The 16,186-nt window shown below is 44.9% G+C and overlaps 1 protein-coding gene across 2 annotated transcripts in view; it reads left to right on the forward strand.

Moving 5' to 3' along the window:
* LOC138526349 (pyruvate dehydrogenase E1 component subunit alpha, mitochondrial) overlaps positions 1 to 8,239 on the forward strand; it is a 264,819-nt gene extending 256,580 nt beyond the window's left edge. Inside the window, exon 11 of one of the 2 annotated variants that reach the window (XM_069636991.1) lies at positions 7,456 to 8,239. In XM_069636991.1, coding sequence (XP_069493092.1) covers positions 7,456 to 7,620 — 165 coding nt within the window. In that variant the 3' untranslated portion in view covers positions 7,621 to 8,239. The remainder of the gene's footprint in view (positions 1 to 7,455) is intronic. The other variant, XM_069636992.1, reaches the window with a different exon arrangement.
* The last annotated feature ends 7,947 nt before the right edge of the window (positions 8,240 to 16,186 follow it).

A 16,186-nucleotide genomic window follows, 5' to 3' on the forward strand; every position in this document is an offset into this window, starting at 1 on the left:
AAGCTTCTCGCCATTGTAACGGAGGGAAGACTAGTTAACCAGAATGTGGTGAAGACCCTGGACACTGCGGAAACTGCAGGCAGGTCTCTTGCTTAAGGGACCCTACTGAAAAGACACGCTTGGCTGCGTACATCAGGACCTGAAACTCGGGCCTCCCTCATTAATAAACCCATTGAGGAAACTAACTTCGTCGGGAAAGCAGTGGATGAGGCTTTGGAGACAGCCAAGAAGGAGCATTAGACTATAAGGTCTCTGCATCAAATTACACAGAAACCCTCCTCCCAGAGGGGTAATAATTCTCGGCGGTCCTTTTGAGGGCAGGCCCGTTTTGGTCAAAATAACTACGGCAGGGGTAACTTCAACACAAATCAAACAACTGGAAGCCCCACTTACTACCCATCAAGGGGTCATAAACGAGGCAAAGGTAGAGGTAGAGGCCCCAATCCCAGAGGAGCCACAGCCTCTGGTCAGAAATGACCACCAAGTCCAAGTCCCCTCCCATGTCACCCCGGTCGGGGGGCGATTAACATCTTTCCTCAGAGCATGGGAAGGGATAACTTCCGACCAGTGGGTCTTAAAGACAGTCGCCCACGGTTACTGCATGGAATTCGCCCAACCTCCACAGTTCAGACCGCCACGCTCACGGCGCCTTTCACCGGACCATCTGGAGATCCTGATCCAAGAGGTGGAAGCACTGCTAAGAAAGGACGCCATAGAAGCCGTCCCTATTCTTCAGGTAAAAAAGGGTATTATTCAGTGTATTTGTACCCAAAAAGGATCTCACCATGCGCCCTGTTCTAGACCTGTGCCCAGCGAATAAGTTTATAAAACCCCAGAAGTTTCGCATGGTAACACTGCAGGGGGTGATCCCATTGCTGAAACAAGGGGACTTCTTGGCAACATTGGACATGAAAGATGCATACTTTCATATTTCAATGTTGACAGCGCATAGGAAATATCTAAGGTTCATGATCCAGGACAGACATTACCAATTCAAGGTACTCCCCTTCAGCATCGCCTCGGCGCCAAGGGTGTTTACCAAAGTCCTGGCAGTGGCAGCTGCACACCTGCGCAGACTATCGGTCCCAGTTTACCCTTACCTCGACAACTGGCTCATCACGGGGGACTAGTTCGACATTTGTTTTTCGAAAACCCAAAAAACAGTAGATCTCCTCTCCAGCCTGGGTTTCTCAATCAACGAAAAGAAATCCAGATTAGTCCCCAGCCAAGTTAAACAATTTCTGGGGGCTCTAATTCAGACGGAAGACTGTCTCGTCTTCCCCTCCAGCGAGAGGATTCAGAACATGCTTTCTCAGATCCCTCAATATGTAGCCAGTCGGGAGGTGAAGGTAAGTAAAGCCATGCATTTGCTAGGGATGATGGCGTCATGCATATACTTTATTCCCCATGCGCGGCTACGCATGCGTCCCATGCAAGAGTGGCTCAACAGCCAGTGGTGTCAGGTCAGCCGGACAATGGGAAGATCTGTTAGTTGTCTCGCCAGCCCTCGTTCTCTCTCTCTGCAGTGGTCAAGAGAAAACCTCTTGAAGGGGAAGACCTTCACCACCCCTTCAGTGGAAGCCACTCTCACGACAGACGCATCTCTCATGGGGTGGGGGGCTCACCTGCTTCAGCAGACAGCGCATGGAGTGTGGACAGGGGGGCACTCACTCTCCAGGGCTATCCAAGCTGTCCCAAAACATTTGGATATGGGCTCTCAAACACATGTTTTTGTTGTCCCAACATATTCCAGGGGAACTCAATCTTCTGGCAGACGTACTCGGCAAAGATTTTCCTCTGCCAGAAGAATACGAATGGCGACTGCACGAAGACATGGTGTCCAACGTCTTCGCAGAATGGGGTTTCCCAGAGATCGACTTGTTCGCTACTCAGGAGAACGCCCAATGCCAAGACTATACCTCCAGGTACCCCCAGAACCGATCCAAGGGGAACGGTCTCTCTGGATAACTTGGTCGGGGAAATTTGTATACTCCCCGCCCCGTTCGTCCATCCCCCCCCCCCCCCAACTCCCCTTCTCAACAAGATGCACCAGAAACCAGTTACCATGATACTGGTGGCCCACATGTGGGCCCGACAACCCTGGTTTGTTCACCTGATGGAAATGTCCCTCTCCCCAGCAGTCTGTCATGACCCTTACCCCTGGCCCTCACTGGCAAGTCAGCCTTCCAGTTAGGGCAAGGTCAAAGGCCTTAAAACCTCATCCAAGACTCTCTTGGAGTCAGTCCTTGCACCTTTGGCGCCAGGCTCATAACCATCATGAAGACCAACATTAGAAATGGACTATTTACTTGGGATTTTTTAACTTTGGGGGGGGAGGCAGGGGGGTGGGCGGAGAGTTCAGCCAACATGGAGGCACACACATAGCTCCGTTACAAGGAACTGAGCTATGCAGTTTAGTCTTTTGGGTGTGGCAGGCCTGGGACTACTTTACCCAGACTACTTTGGGTGTGGCAGGCCTGGGACTATTTTACCTAGACTACTTTACCTGAGACTATTTAAACAGCACCCAAACAGCAGAACAGTATCCTGTCTTCAATCCATCGCTGTCTTCAGTTCCACTCACCTGAAGGTACGAACTCCATCATCCGGCACCGCATGCATCCTGGAATACCATAACCTGGAAAGAGGAGAAAGAAAGACCGCATTAGTAAGCGTTTACTCACGTTTCCTCCCGTTTGAAGAAAGCCACACAATTCTTACCTGGGTAGTCATCTGCTGGTCAGTATCATCGCTGGAACATTACGGCGCTCGGCGAGGAAAATCGCGACCTGCAAGGAGATAGAAGACACAGCTTAGCAATATAAAAGGCGAAACAGCACTGCACATCGCGCATTACTCACCGGACAGCATCACGCACACCGTGCTTTCGCCTTCCGGCCCATGCTCATCTTCAAACTGCATGGCAACACCAAAATACCTTTCCATACCTAAAAGGAAAGAAGCAAGACATTATTATTTGAACTAAGAGGAACATAAGAACTGCATATAAAGACTGTAAAGCAGCAAACCTACGGAGTCGCAGCAGGCCTGGATTCCCACAGGGGGGCTTGCACCAGTGAAGTAACTTGGTCACTGCTCGCCCCCCCACATCTACGCGCCCGTGCCACGAGGAGCAGGACGGAGAATCCACCATTTATAATATTAAGGTGAGAAGGCCCAAGTGGGAGGAAGGAGTTGAGGCCAAGGGAGGTGGGGAAAAACAAAGACAATCTGGTATTGAATCCAGCTCTCCTATATTGCAGACCCATCTTTAACCAGAGGCCTTACCAAGGGACCGGGAGAGGGTTTGAGAGTGCAAATCATCCAAACAGGGCTGGGTGGCGACCCTGTGGATACCAGGTGAGCGTAACGCAGTCAGGCTGCCCTGTCCGTACAACATGTTGTCTCCAGACAGGGGGAAGGCCCGACACCCATGCCCACAAACTCTGAATTTAGCAGCCTGGCTCCTGAAATCATACAGTTTGGACACCTGCAACTCCCTGAGAGGTGCATGGACATACTCAGGGAAGTGAGAAAACTTAATATACGTTATTGCTATGCCAGCAAATGGAAACGTTTTGTAATCTGGTGCAATTCCAAGGGCGTCAATCCCATAGATTGCTCACCCTCACACATTGTGCTGTATCTAACCCACCTGTTGGACTCTGGGTTAGTCTTCAATTCCCTGAAGGTTCATCTGGCTGCTTTGTCAGCCTACACCACATCACAACAAAGGGTGTTGTGGTGGACAATACCAGTGATTAAAGCCTTTATGGAAGGGGTTAAGAGGATTTATCCTCCCATTTCTCACCCAGCCCCTGGATGGGATCTGAATGTGGTTTTGACCAGGCTCATGGGAGCTCTGTTTCAGCCTATGCATAAAGCTGGTCTGAAAGACCTGACTTATAAGACAGCCTTCTTAGTGGCTATCACTTCTATCAGAAGGATTGGCGAACTACAGGCTTTCTGTTCTAGACCCCTTTGTTACAGTCCACAAAGATAAGGTAGTTCTGCGCACGCATCCCAGGTTTGCGCCTAAATTCATCTCAAAGTTCCATGTGAACCATTCAATCGAACTACCCGCTTTCTTCCAGAACCCTACTAACATGGCCGAAAGAAGCCTTCACACACTAGACGTGCGCAGGGCAGTCATGTTTACCTGGAAAGAACTAAACCACTAAGGAAGACTAAACAATTCTTCATTTCAGTGGCAGCTGGTAGAGAAGGGATGGGGGGGGGAGGGGATCCTGTCTTTAAATCAGCGATCTCAAGGTGGATTGTCAAATGCATCATACTATGTTACTCTTGCTAAGAGAGAACTGCCCTTCAAGCTTAGAGCGCACTCTACTCGAGTCACTGGGGCATCCATAGCATTCATTGCAAATGTTCCCCTTGAGTCCATTTGCAAAGCGGCAACCTGGAGTTCTGTACACACCTTTACAAAACACTATTGCCTAGACACTCATTCTAGGTCTGATTCTCAGGTGGGACAGGCAGTACTAAGACATCTTTTCTCTACTGTTCCTTCTCACAACCCACCTCCAACACCAGGTACTGCTCGCTAGTCTATGCACAGCATGTGATTCTAAGCAGATTAACAAGCATCAGAAGACATGCATTACTTACCGTAATAGCATTTCTGATGATTGTATCTGCTTGGATCCACATGCGCCCTCCCTACCTCCCCGCTCAGAGTGGAAGGAACATAGACGTCTTACTATTTTCTCTTTATGTACTCGCTCACTTTAGCCTTGAGCTCCCTCATGGCAGAAAAAATACAATCGGAGGGACCTCGGCACGTGAGGGATTTTGGGTACTACACACGATGGGGATAGTGTAAACAGACACACCTATGCCGACGTCCCCTTTCGGTCCCCGAAAGACAAGATGCAGTACTCCGCGGTTACCACTGGATGTCAGACCATATGCACAGCATGTGAATCATCATAAATGCTATTACGGTAAGTAATGCATGTCTTATGTTATTACATATCTTTGAACTTGTGTTCCACTATTCTAGAAAATAATGTTAGTGTAACTGCATAATCGTGAAACGGAATACGTTACTTAGTATTGTAAAGTACTTACTTGGAACAGGGTGGGTATAGCTATTATTTTTCTAACTGAATAAGTAACATAGTTAACTACCAATAGGGTCTGCTTTTCTAAACGTCTACTAATGTGGTTTTACTCCCCTTGAATAGCATACTGCCATTCTACATGTGTAACACTAGGTTTTACTCAACTTGAACTGTATGCTTTGGTTTACATACCATAAGTATTGTGTTGGTTTTTATAATTGTGTTTATGACTTAAAATACTTGGCTTTCTAAAGAATTAGCTTTGCCTATGTATATACAAAATAAACAGTGTTTACAATACATTAGCCCTCTCTACTTCCTAAAATAAGCCTGGTTGCTCTGTCATTGCTACCCTAATATCCGCTCATTCAGCCTTAAACTAAGAATTGGAGTTTCTGTATTGGCCATGGCATCGTTTTACAAAGTCCTCTTTGGATGGACTTTAAATAAACTGTCCTAACAATGTGAACATTGTATGATTTATTGAGGCAATTTCTATTATTTTCATGATCTGCAAATTAATTTCAAGTGTACTTACCTCTATATTTTGAAGGTAAATCCTTTGCACAACTTTATTGTATAAAGTATCTATTTTTACAGATACGTTGTGTGGACCTTCTCTTATTGTGTGGATACCAGTTCACTCCTTCTGAAGAGTTGCATTGTCTGCTCAGGCCATCCATCAACTGGAGAGCCCAGAACCCAAAAGTTAACGCCATTTAAGCAAGTAGAGTGATATTTCTGTGACCTAGAGAGCATAAGAAAATAAGAATAATTTCACTAACATAACAGTTGCTGACTTTCAAACTGATGAGCTCGAAAACCTGTTACTACTTTTCACCACATCTGTTATCCTGGGCAAATTCCTTAATGCAACTAAGCCTTGTTGTCCCTATGTGTTCATCTAGGTTAAAGTCTTTTGACTTGCATGAAGGGCATTACATCTTAGGGCATCCCCACAGAGGCACATACATTTTTCAGCCCCCTTGAAGTATAACTGCTCAGGCACTAAAGAGAAATTATACTTGGTCCCATTGTAAACCGAAAGAAACAACTTTGATAGGAAGATGGAACATACAGAGATCTACAATTAAGTCAGTGGTTGTAAGATCATTAACAGAGGGTGGTTCAAAACCTGCCCTAACAATGGTCACTGTTGTCTGGTGGATAGGCCAATCTAGTGGTGGTGTCACATATGGTGGTAAATGCTCTTCATTGATGGATAAAAATGCTAAGGGGCGGACCTTTCAACAACTTGCTCTGCAATTTCGGTGGATTCTACAATGAACAAACTCTGAATAAGATGGGGTACCACTGAATTACCACACTATCAAATACATTTAGTGCCTGATATTGTCACTTCAGATATAATTGACTCTATGTAGGGTTACAATGTTATTATGAGGATTACACCCAGCAAGAATGTGTTTTCAGGATGTGGCTTTACAAAATACTCCACATATTTTGATAGGGGTTTCGAAGGGGAACCTTGCCCTGGGGAATTTGTAATGATACAATATAGTTCCTCACTGTTGGTTTCTGTGCATCAAAACTGCAAACCTCAACTTTATTGTGAATAAACATGTGTGCCATAATCCACACCTAATGATGTGTGACTGATGCCTACCCATAACTCTGAAATGTGTGTGGTACACATTTTCTAGGAAGATTGTTTGAATGTATCTTTGTTTGAATGTAGCATAGTAAAGCATTCTTCGTTCTCAAATTCCTGTATTGTGTGAAGCTAATTTAATGTTGTAGATGAGGACACATTTATTTTTCCCAAGAACGCGTTACAATATTCTGGCATTTTCGGTATTTTGAGGTTTTGGGGGCAGGTAATCCTAAACTCGCAACAAAGGGGTTCTACTTTTTTGTAATGGTTTATTTTGTTTTATTTTTTTTTACACAAAGATTCCTTTGATTTGTTATAAACATTGTATTGGTTGATTTTACATCCAGTGCCTGGTGACCTGCCTCAATGAATGCCTAAAACGGTGCACGAATCTCAGACAAACTTTGTAACAGGGCTGCTTTTAACTCAAAAACATTTGCGGACACTATTTAATTTACTTATGTAATGTCTTTTTAAAACAAATCTTTTCACTATTTTCACAGTAATTTTCATTCTGTATATACACCCCAGAGCTGCTCTTAATATGATATACTTTTGAAATGTTTTTTAGGCACCACCTTTTCCAAAAGCACATTTTTTTTTTAAAATGTTCATGGTTACAGGGGGAAACATTTTTGGTCACATCATTTAAATTAAAGTGTCTTTCTATGGTTTGACAGACTGCTGGTGGAGTTAATGGGCTCTAAAAACTGTTGGCACTAAACGATTAAAACATGCTTTAAAAAAATTATATTTCAGGAAATTGATGTCGAAGTAAGGAAAGAGATTGAAGAGGCTGCACAGTTTGCTACCACAGACCCAGAACCACCTCTAGAAGAGCTGGGCAACCATATCTTTGCCAACGAACCACCCTTTGATGTGCGCGGCTCAAACCTTTGGCTAAAGTACAAATCTGTCAGCTAAATGCCTTGCATTTTCAACCACATGGGTCTGTTACAAGATTGCCTTGATTATAGGAATTCTACATCTGTTCAGTAACTCCTAAGGACTTATTCTCATAGTTAAAGTATTTTTAATGTCAAGTTTAAGAACTGAATGCCTTTATTTGGTGCTGCAAAGTCCAAGATTGTGTTGTTCAGTGCTTAATTATCTTAGAATATATACAAAGAAATTGAGGTGCATGTGAAAGAAGAGTACTGTCACTAGTCTGGTTTTAATTGATTCCTCGGCTAACAAAGCCTTTTGGGGACGTCAGTATTTATTGAAAAGCAAATAGCCCTGTTGGCTAACCTTTTATATTGTTTTCATTGGTTACAAATCATGTCATGTACTTTAAACTAAAATCATTACATTTTGATGGACGAGCAATTTTCTTTTCATTATTTTAAAAACTGTGCCACTATTGATGTCTGATAACTGTTTGAAGGAATTAAAGATAATGTTTCAATGCCTTAAAAGTGGTTATAAGTATCCATTGTAGTAAAATAAGTGTTGTTTGTTTGATTCAGTGATTTAACTCTTGTAATAGCTTCTTTCTAGTGTGCCTTACCTCAGATTAAAGACATTATACACCATTTAAAAAGTAGTTCTATTTTTATTTCCTGTGCAACACGATTATCTCATTGGAATCACTAATTTATTTAAAAAAAATAGTAAAAATGTCAACTAATTCACCACTGAGAGATTTGAACAGATCTATTGCCCAAAAGCATTGCCTTCTCCAGGGGTTGTGCCTACTGTACTGCCGGTATTGGTGGCAAGCATGCAGAAACAGCTGCTCCTGAACTACATTTGCACCTTTACTGCTTCACTAGGAGCCTGGCCTGGAGCCCATTGGGGATTGCGAGAGTAGCTGCCTATATTGTATTTTTGTAAAAAGGCATCTTGTAGGTTCTGGCATGCTCTCACTATGGTAATGCTGGGTAAAGCCATAGCTCTCAATGGTCTTTGACAGTCACCTTTCATGTGTAGGTTGGGGGCATCAGGAGTGCTTTTTGGTTCCTGGAGGTGGTATGTGGGTGTCTATGGGGACAGCGAGTGGTTTTCAGGCAGCAGCAGTAAAATGGCGCTTGATTAAGGAATGACACATGGCACGAGTGTGTGGCTCACACTAATGATGCACCGTGGAGCAGAAAAGCAATGCTCAACCCTCTTGATTTGCATTCCATACGTCCGTGCAGGCTTAAGACGGTGGGGAAATTGGGGGGGGGGGGCTTGCAAGTAAATGGATAGAGTAGTGATCAGCACTCTGCATTAGAGATGCAGGCAGATAGACTACAGAGAGTGTGGCTACCCTGATAGGTTGCAAAATCTCAACATGGCAGCAGCCCCAAGACCCCTGCAGGGATTGAAATAAGTATTTGACTAGCAGGAGCTGAAAGCAGGATCTGGGTGTTAGTTATCACTCATTCAGCAGAAGCTACGACTGGGCAACCTGGAGCTGTTAGAGCATACTTCAAATGTAACTTCTAATATGCAAACTGTAGCTTTGTCATTTATATATGAACAGGTCTGCTTTAAATATCTTCTACAAATGTCCCAATGCTAATTTATACACATTCCTAAACACACAGATTTAATGTGACACAGATCTGTTTATAGGGCACCAGTTGGCCTGGGGAGCCCCTGATAGCTGTTCTGTTCAGCGAACAAGGCTCTCCTAAACTATAGCAAAGAGCTAAATAGTTCTCAGCAATTTCAAACCCTTCCCTGGTCATGGCTCACCCACCCAATCAAGTGATAAGTGAACACAGAAATGAGGGAACGCCAATCCATGCGAGTACAATAAGTAGAGGTGAAACACATTGGGTGGAGGAGGTGGAACCAGAGAGCCTCGACTGGTAGTATACACCAGGGCTAATGACCCAGTCCATTGCTGGAATTATTTGGTTAGTTGGGATTGTTGAAACTTTATAAGGGAAGACTAGAGGCAGACAATGTGAGTAAGATGGGGATTAGAAGAGTGGTACAGTTGGTGAGCGAACTGCAAAGATCAGTAACCTGCTCCACTTGCTTTATCCCTGACAAGCTAGTGGGTGAGAAACTTCAATCTGAAAAACTGGTGGGGGTGCATAAATGCCTGCTGATGATTGTTTTGGGTATCGCAGAAATCAAGAGAATACTAAATCTTGCTGGTAGGTGTGTGCATTATCTACATGCCTAGAGCCTCAGAAGCCGACCACTGCCAGGTGGTCGTATCTGAGCCCAGAAGTAATCCGAGAAGAAGTCAGAGTGCTTGGCACTATAAAATCCTGAGACTGTGCGAAATGAAGACAGCCAGCAACTGGAACAGTTTCAGAGATGAGGAAATTGTACTTAGACCCATGCTCTTGTCAGGATGTGGGTACAACAAAACGCCACTAGATAAGGTTTCCTTCTTGAGCATTGTTCCATCCCTAGGCATAAGCATTTATCCAATTTATCCCGTGCTACCAATACGATTTGAACTTCACTCCTTGTTATGTTTGCTACGTTACGTTAATCTTTCATATTTCTCACATGACCACCATTGTGGTCTTGCTGCACTGAGTCTTGTCAGGAAAGAAGCATATTGTGCCCACTCCACACAAGGTAATCCGACCTTGTTCTATGGAGTTAATGGACAAGGGAAATGGTGAAGGAGGGGGGGCTGAAGGTGGAGTAAGGGTAGAAAACATAGACCCAAAATGTGAGGATATCAAGTCAAGTGTTTATTCAAATCAAAATGATACATAAAACACACACACAATACCTAATACAATAACATTCTACTCATCCATACATAAAATATATTTCCCAACATAGGCCCCAATCACAATACAACTTCAATAAAATCGCATAAAAGCAAAAGAGAACAAAGGATCATAGGGATAATAAATTCCAGTCCATAGTTCGGCCAATAAGATTCCTCCCTATAGACGCACAATTATTGGATCAGGCGAATTTACCACTAAGAGCTCCATTTCATTTGAAAGAGGACTCCTGCCCAATATTTGCAAAAAAAAATTAAAAAAAATCTTTTCGGGGCAATTACATAGATGGCCCCTTTCTTAGATACATGGTTAATTTAAAAAAGGATAGCAATACCCAAGCTCTCAGGACAAAATCTACAGAAAAAAGGAATAAAACTGCCAGCCTCTATGTGCGGATGTTTACTGACCTAAGCACTGGCAATAAAGTGGAACGCCTGATGTTGATATACGCCGGGCAAAACAATAAAAGATGGGCCAAGGACTCTCTCCTGGCACCACACACTAGGCAACCCGCCTCATCTGATTACCCCCTCCATTTGGCTGAAGTGCCCCTCAACTGCATACAATCAAATCTGGCGCAAGTACGCAGCCAACAATCTTTCCTGGTGGAGCCCCAGATTAAATAGGGCTGGATCTCATCCACCCTATTGATCACTGCATGTGCTTGATCTGAGATGATAGCAAACTACATGAGTTCCCTTTTCCTCTTGGAGGCTTCACCCAGGCTACGTTTGAATGATCTCAGTTGACTTTTAGACAGCAAAATTGCTGGGGGTAAGAGCGCCTCCATGTTTAGACCGGACAAAACTGTATCAATATAACAAAGCCAGGGAATTTTCCTCTATTTGTCCCTACTCATTAGTAACTTAATGATAAAATGACACAAAGATGCATGTTCATTGCCCAAAACTCAGCACCCAATTCTTTATGTATAGAGTTGCAGGGGGAAGAACCCGGTAGTCAGAGTAGCCGTCTGAAAAACATATTTTCCTTCACCTGGATTTCAGGTGCAGACTGGCGCTCCATACAAAGTTACTGCTTTTGCCTCGTCCCTATACATTTTTAAAACCACATCCAATGGTTGTCCCTGGCAGCGGGACAAAAAACGGATAATCCCTCCCACTTTTTGACTATACTTGACTGATTGCTTTTTGATGTGCGCAGTACCTGTGAGCGTCTGAGAATCTGACCACAAAGTAGTCTAATTCCTTCACTCTAGGTATTATTTCTCCATTACAACGTATTGGAAGCATTTTGGGTGACCTCCTTCGTCCCATGCATCCCATTAGTGCGGATTTCCCAGTGTTCATTTTGATCCCCAGATTTTCCATAAAGGCTGCGTAGCTGAAAATCGACCCCTGCAGGGCCCTAGGAGTTCTTGCAATAAGCATGGTGTTGTCTGCATAAACCAGAACTGGAAAAGCACTGCCCCCTGTTACGACTTCAGTGTCGTGTAGACCGTTGATACCTCCGTCCCCAGGTGACGCACAGGGGAATCTGAAGAACACCCTGCGCGACCTTTGGGGCCACAGGTGGGAGATGTCGCTTCCCGGATCCACGGAACCTCAAGAACACTGATGCTGCTGCAAAAAGAACGAGGTTAAGTACCAGGCAATGACAGTATAACATGAATCACAAAGTCTGGAAAAGCTTACCTATCCGGTGGTAGGGAAACACGGGAGACCTAGGTGCAGGAGGTTCGAGACTCAGATGAAAGGTAGCCCCCAGATCAATGGGGACCAGAGTCGCACGTGAAAGCAGGTCGGCCCACCTGAGCCAAGGACTGGATGCGGAGCGTGAGTCCCAAGAGACAAGGACGTAGAGGAAACGCACAAAGTTCCAAAGGGTAAATCCAAATGCAAGTGAAGGACAGTCCAAGGTTCAGCGACGAGTAAGCAGTTCCAAGCAGAAAGACAAAAGGGTAATCCGAGGGAGTCCAGGTGAGTAATCCGAAGTCAAGGTAAACCAACAAAAGCAAAGTCCAAACGTAGCGCCAAACAGGGTCCGCAAGACAGCTGAGAAGCGGTGACTGCTTTGCGCATCAAGCGTTTTGTAATGGGCGCTTCTTGGTCACGTGACATGCTCTGTCATCATGTGACGGACGCCGCCATGGGTCACGTGAGCGGGCAGCTGCGCGATGCGGAAGCGTTCTGCCGATCCTTCTGGCGTGTGCTCTCCATGGTAACTGCCAGTGCAGGAAAGGCTGCAACCGAGTTCGAACATTACACCTGGTACGGCGCAATCAGTCCTGCGGGGCAACCAAATCACGTGAGTCTCGTAACCTGGGAGTAGTGTGCGAACAGGAGGGAGGTGTTGTGGGAATGCTAGTTGTGTTCTGATGTTCGTGTGGATGCCTGAGGGAATGTCTTAACAACCTCTCCCTCCCATTCCCCCCCCGTTCGCCCCCAGGTATGGATAATCCGCCCTTGTTGCCACTGCGCACGCTTGCCTCATTTTCCCTATGCAAAGCTTTTAATACTTCCAAAATGTCTACTGGGCAGCCCATAGAGCTGAGCACGGACCACAACCTGGAACGGTCCACTTTGTCAAAGGCTGTGCTCAGATCCATGAAGGCAAGATATACTCCTTCCCCTCTACAAAAAACTCAATTTGCAGCAAGCAAATGGAGGTTCAGGCTCTGTTCCATCGTTCCCACCCCAGGATGAAAGTCAAACTCTGTCAGAGAGAACACACTCTCCCACAAACAGGACTTGATGTACCCCAGCAAGATCCTCCCCAAAATGTTAAGTGTCCAGTAATGAAATGGCTCTGTAGGAGGTAAGGTTTGCAGGATCCACTTTTTTAAAGATGGGGAAGATGGCTGCTTTCCACGAGGGTGGATACACGCTTGCATCCATACATGCATTAAAAACCTTTGTTAGAAGTGGAGCCCAAAGTTCCAAATGATCCTGGAATAGATCTGATGGAATCGCATCAGGGCCTGGAGCTCAGTTGTGGGCCTGTAGCATAATGGCCGAGACACTTCCTTAAGCCTAAACTGTAATGGAGGGTCACTTCTCCCACAACCAACAACCTGGGACCCACCACTGAACAGTTTACCAAAGTGCCCCACCCTTGCTACATCTTCCACATACGTACCACCAAGCCTCTGCTCATTCCGCCTCGAAGCCTACTGAAAGCCCTCCCACAGTTCTACTTCTATTTCATTCTTCCTTCTCTTGATTCCCCCCCCCCCCGATAGTGCACTCTAGCTTGGGCAATCTCCCTTCTTCTACTTAATGGGGCTTTCAGCACCCCTAGAAGTCGTTGCTTGGCATCTTTACATGCCTGATCAAACCACCCTCTTTTAGGTTGAATCTCTTTCCTCATGAAGGTGACCAAGTAACCCGTGGCCAAAGTCCCCTGTGGCTCCGCAAATTGTTCTACTATATGCACAGGTGTTGCAGTACTATCCAGGATGTCCAAAATAAGGGGTTGATTTTCTGACCGAATGTGCAAATGTAAGTTAGCGTCTCGTATTTTGTCCCATTTAATTCTCCTAGACGTAACAGATTGGATTAATGTGGCACACAGGGGTGGTTTGATGTCCTAACCACCCTCCACGCCCTTCAATTGTAGGCAGATTGGATAATGGTCACCACTAACTTCCATCAACACTTCAAAATCCACAACTCTATCCCACAATTCTACAAAGATTGAAAAGTAGTCGATTGTCGATACAACCTGATGGTTGTTAAAAGTAAAAGCCAGGAACACATTTGAAGAACCTTGGCACACAACCGCTCATCTTTCATCTTCAGCAGTGGGATATTTTGTGCCCAATCCTTCAATGATCTAAAAGGTCCTCTGGGAGACCTGTATCAATTTTGAGATTAAAATCTCCTCCCCAAATACAATGCTCCTTAGACTTCCTATCAAGGAGTAGATCATCCACAAATTGTATAACCCTGGCCAATCTATTGGTCTCAGCCTTATGTGGGCTATTCTGCAAATTAAAAATAATTATCACATCCCCCTCTGTTAGTAAAATACAAATTGCTTGTGAATAGTCCATATTAGTATCCATTACCCTGACCTTGCAGGATAACTAAGCCTTAATCGGGATAGCCAAATTCCCATAACATCTTCCTCTAGCATTTTATCCAGCCGGAATCCCATATCAGAAACCATCTAAAAGCGGAGTCTCTAAGGCCCAAGTCGTTTGGAGAAGGATAACATTGTGGGTCTTCAAGAACTCCACGATGGTCTGCCCCAAATTTCCCCCTAGCACCGCTATATTGCAGGATATCCAACTGGTCACACAGGATACTGGTATCGTTAACACTTGGACCCACCCCCCCCATCTCTGTACTCCGCCCCACCCCCCCCCCCAATCCCACTACAGTCCTCTAGGACAACTTGGCTAGACCGCTTAGCACGTGTCAATCCAGTTATTCACATGAGGTTAAAGCTCCATATCGGTTGTCTAGCTCAACCACATTAGTAGTGTCCACTTTGCTCTTTGAACGTTCAACCTTCCCAAATTGGAATTAGACGACTCCCCTAGCAACCTCCTATGGCCAAGCGGATGACTCCTCAACCCCCATGCGGGAGCATCATTTCGTACCTCCTTACCCATGGCCATGTTACCCACAGTATTCCCTAGACCAGCCTCCTCTCATGATCCCAGCAAAGGAATACAGATCCCAGTTAGAAACACTAGGGAGGCAACGAACTTCATGTCAATCAGTGGGTCCGCATTGGCTTCAAGCCTGGCGCAAAAGGCATTTGCCTCACTCTTAGCATTGCACCCTTAGGCTCATTGCACTTACATTGCCTTCCCTATGCTCAATATGGCTGCCGCTAAGTCCATAGTTAAATCGCAGTACATGCTACACCAGTTGCAACGGGAGCTACTTAAGCCCTGCCTCCGCTGGATCGCTCGCTTCGCGTCTTCTCCTCTGATTGCGGGTAACGCTTCAGCGATCTCATGACAGAACCTGTCAATAGAAGAAAACTACTTCAAAGATATTAATTTCCACAGCAAATCAACAGAATACCAATAGAATTGTAAAGACTTATCAAACCAAAGTTTTTTCCAAGTTTACCTCAGTCCGCTGTTATATTCGTAGTCTCTGTATCTTGTGTCAGAAGATATGTCGCAGCCACCGCATTTCTTCTCTCAGCAGCCTTCAGTCACCGTCGCAGTGCCTTCTTCCAAATGTTTTCCTCCGCAGCCTCTGCATCGTCGGACGGTATTTTCATCCACAGTTTCTCCGAAAACCTGCCAAACAAAGGTATTTAGTGAATGAATTGACTTGTAAAAGGAAAGAAAGAAGTTACATATGCGCTTACCTGAAGTCTAAGCAAGGCTGTTCTTTGCTTTATTCTTACCGCACTTCTCTCCGAAGGCAGTTATTACTCCGTTTCCGACGAACTGACGTAATTTAATGTTTCCTCCAAAACGAGTAGTGTTGCAGCCATACCGCAGCATCTGCCCCTTTTTAGGAACCAAAAACCTGCAAATATTGAGAATTTTAGTAAGAAAGATCTCTCCAATGTAGGGCCTGATGAACTGTAGATAATTATATTTTCACCAAAAGACTTACCCAAGATACCTCTAGAAGAGGTTTGGACATCATTCAGTTGAGAATCTGCCAACACCATGGCCCCCTCAGATTAAAGGTTACCTACCCAACGCGCCCCTGTAGAATACAGGATGGAGAGCTCCACAAAACGTAAGCACAGGTGAGAAGGGAGGTTTTATTCAAAGGTACACTAAATCAGTTTGTTTGCGAATGGGGATTACAATAGTTGTGGTGTTATAATTGTTGTTTCCACAGAATCAAACCCCAGAT

This window comes from Ambystoma mexicanum, chromosome 7p, assembly GCF_040938575.1.
Source record: "Ambystoma mexicanum isolate Mex_15411 chromosome 7p, UKY_AmexF1_1, whole genome shotgun sequence".
Lineage (NCBI taxonomy): Eukaryota > Metazoa > Chordata > Amphibia > Caudata > Ambystomatidae > Ambystoma > Ambystoma mexicanum.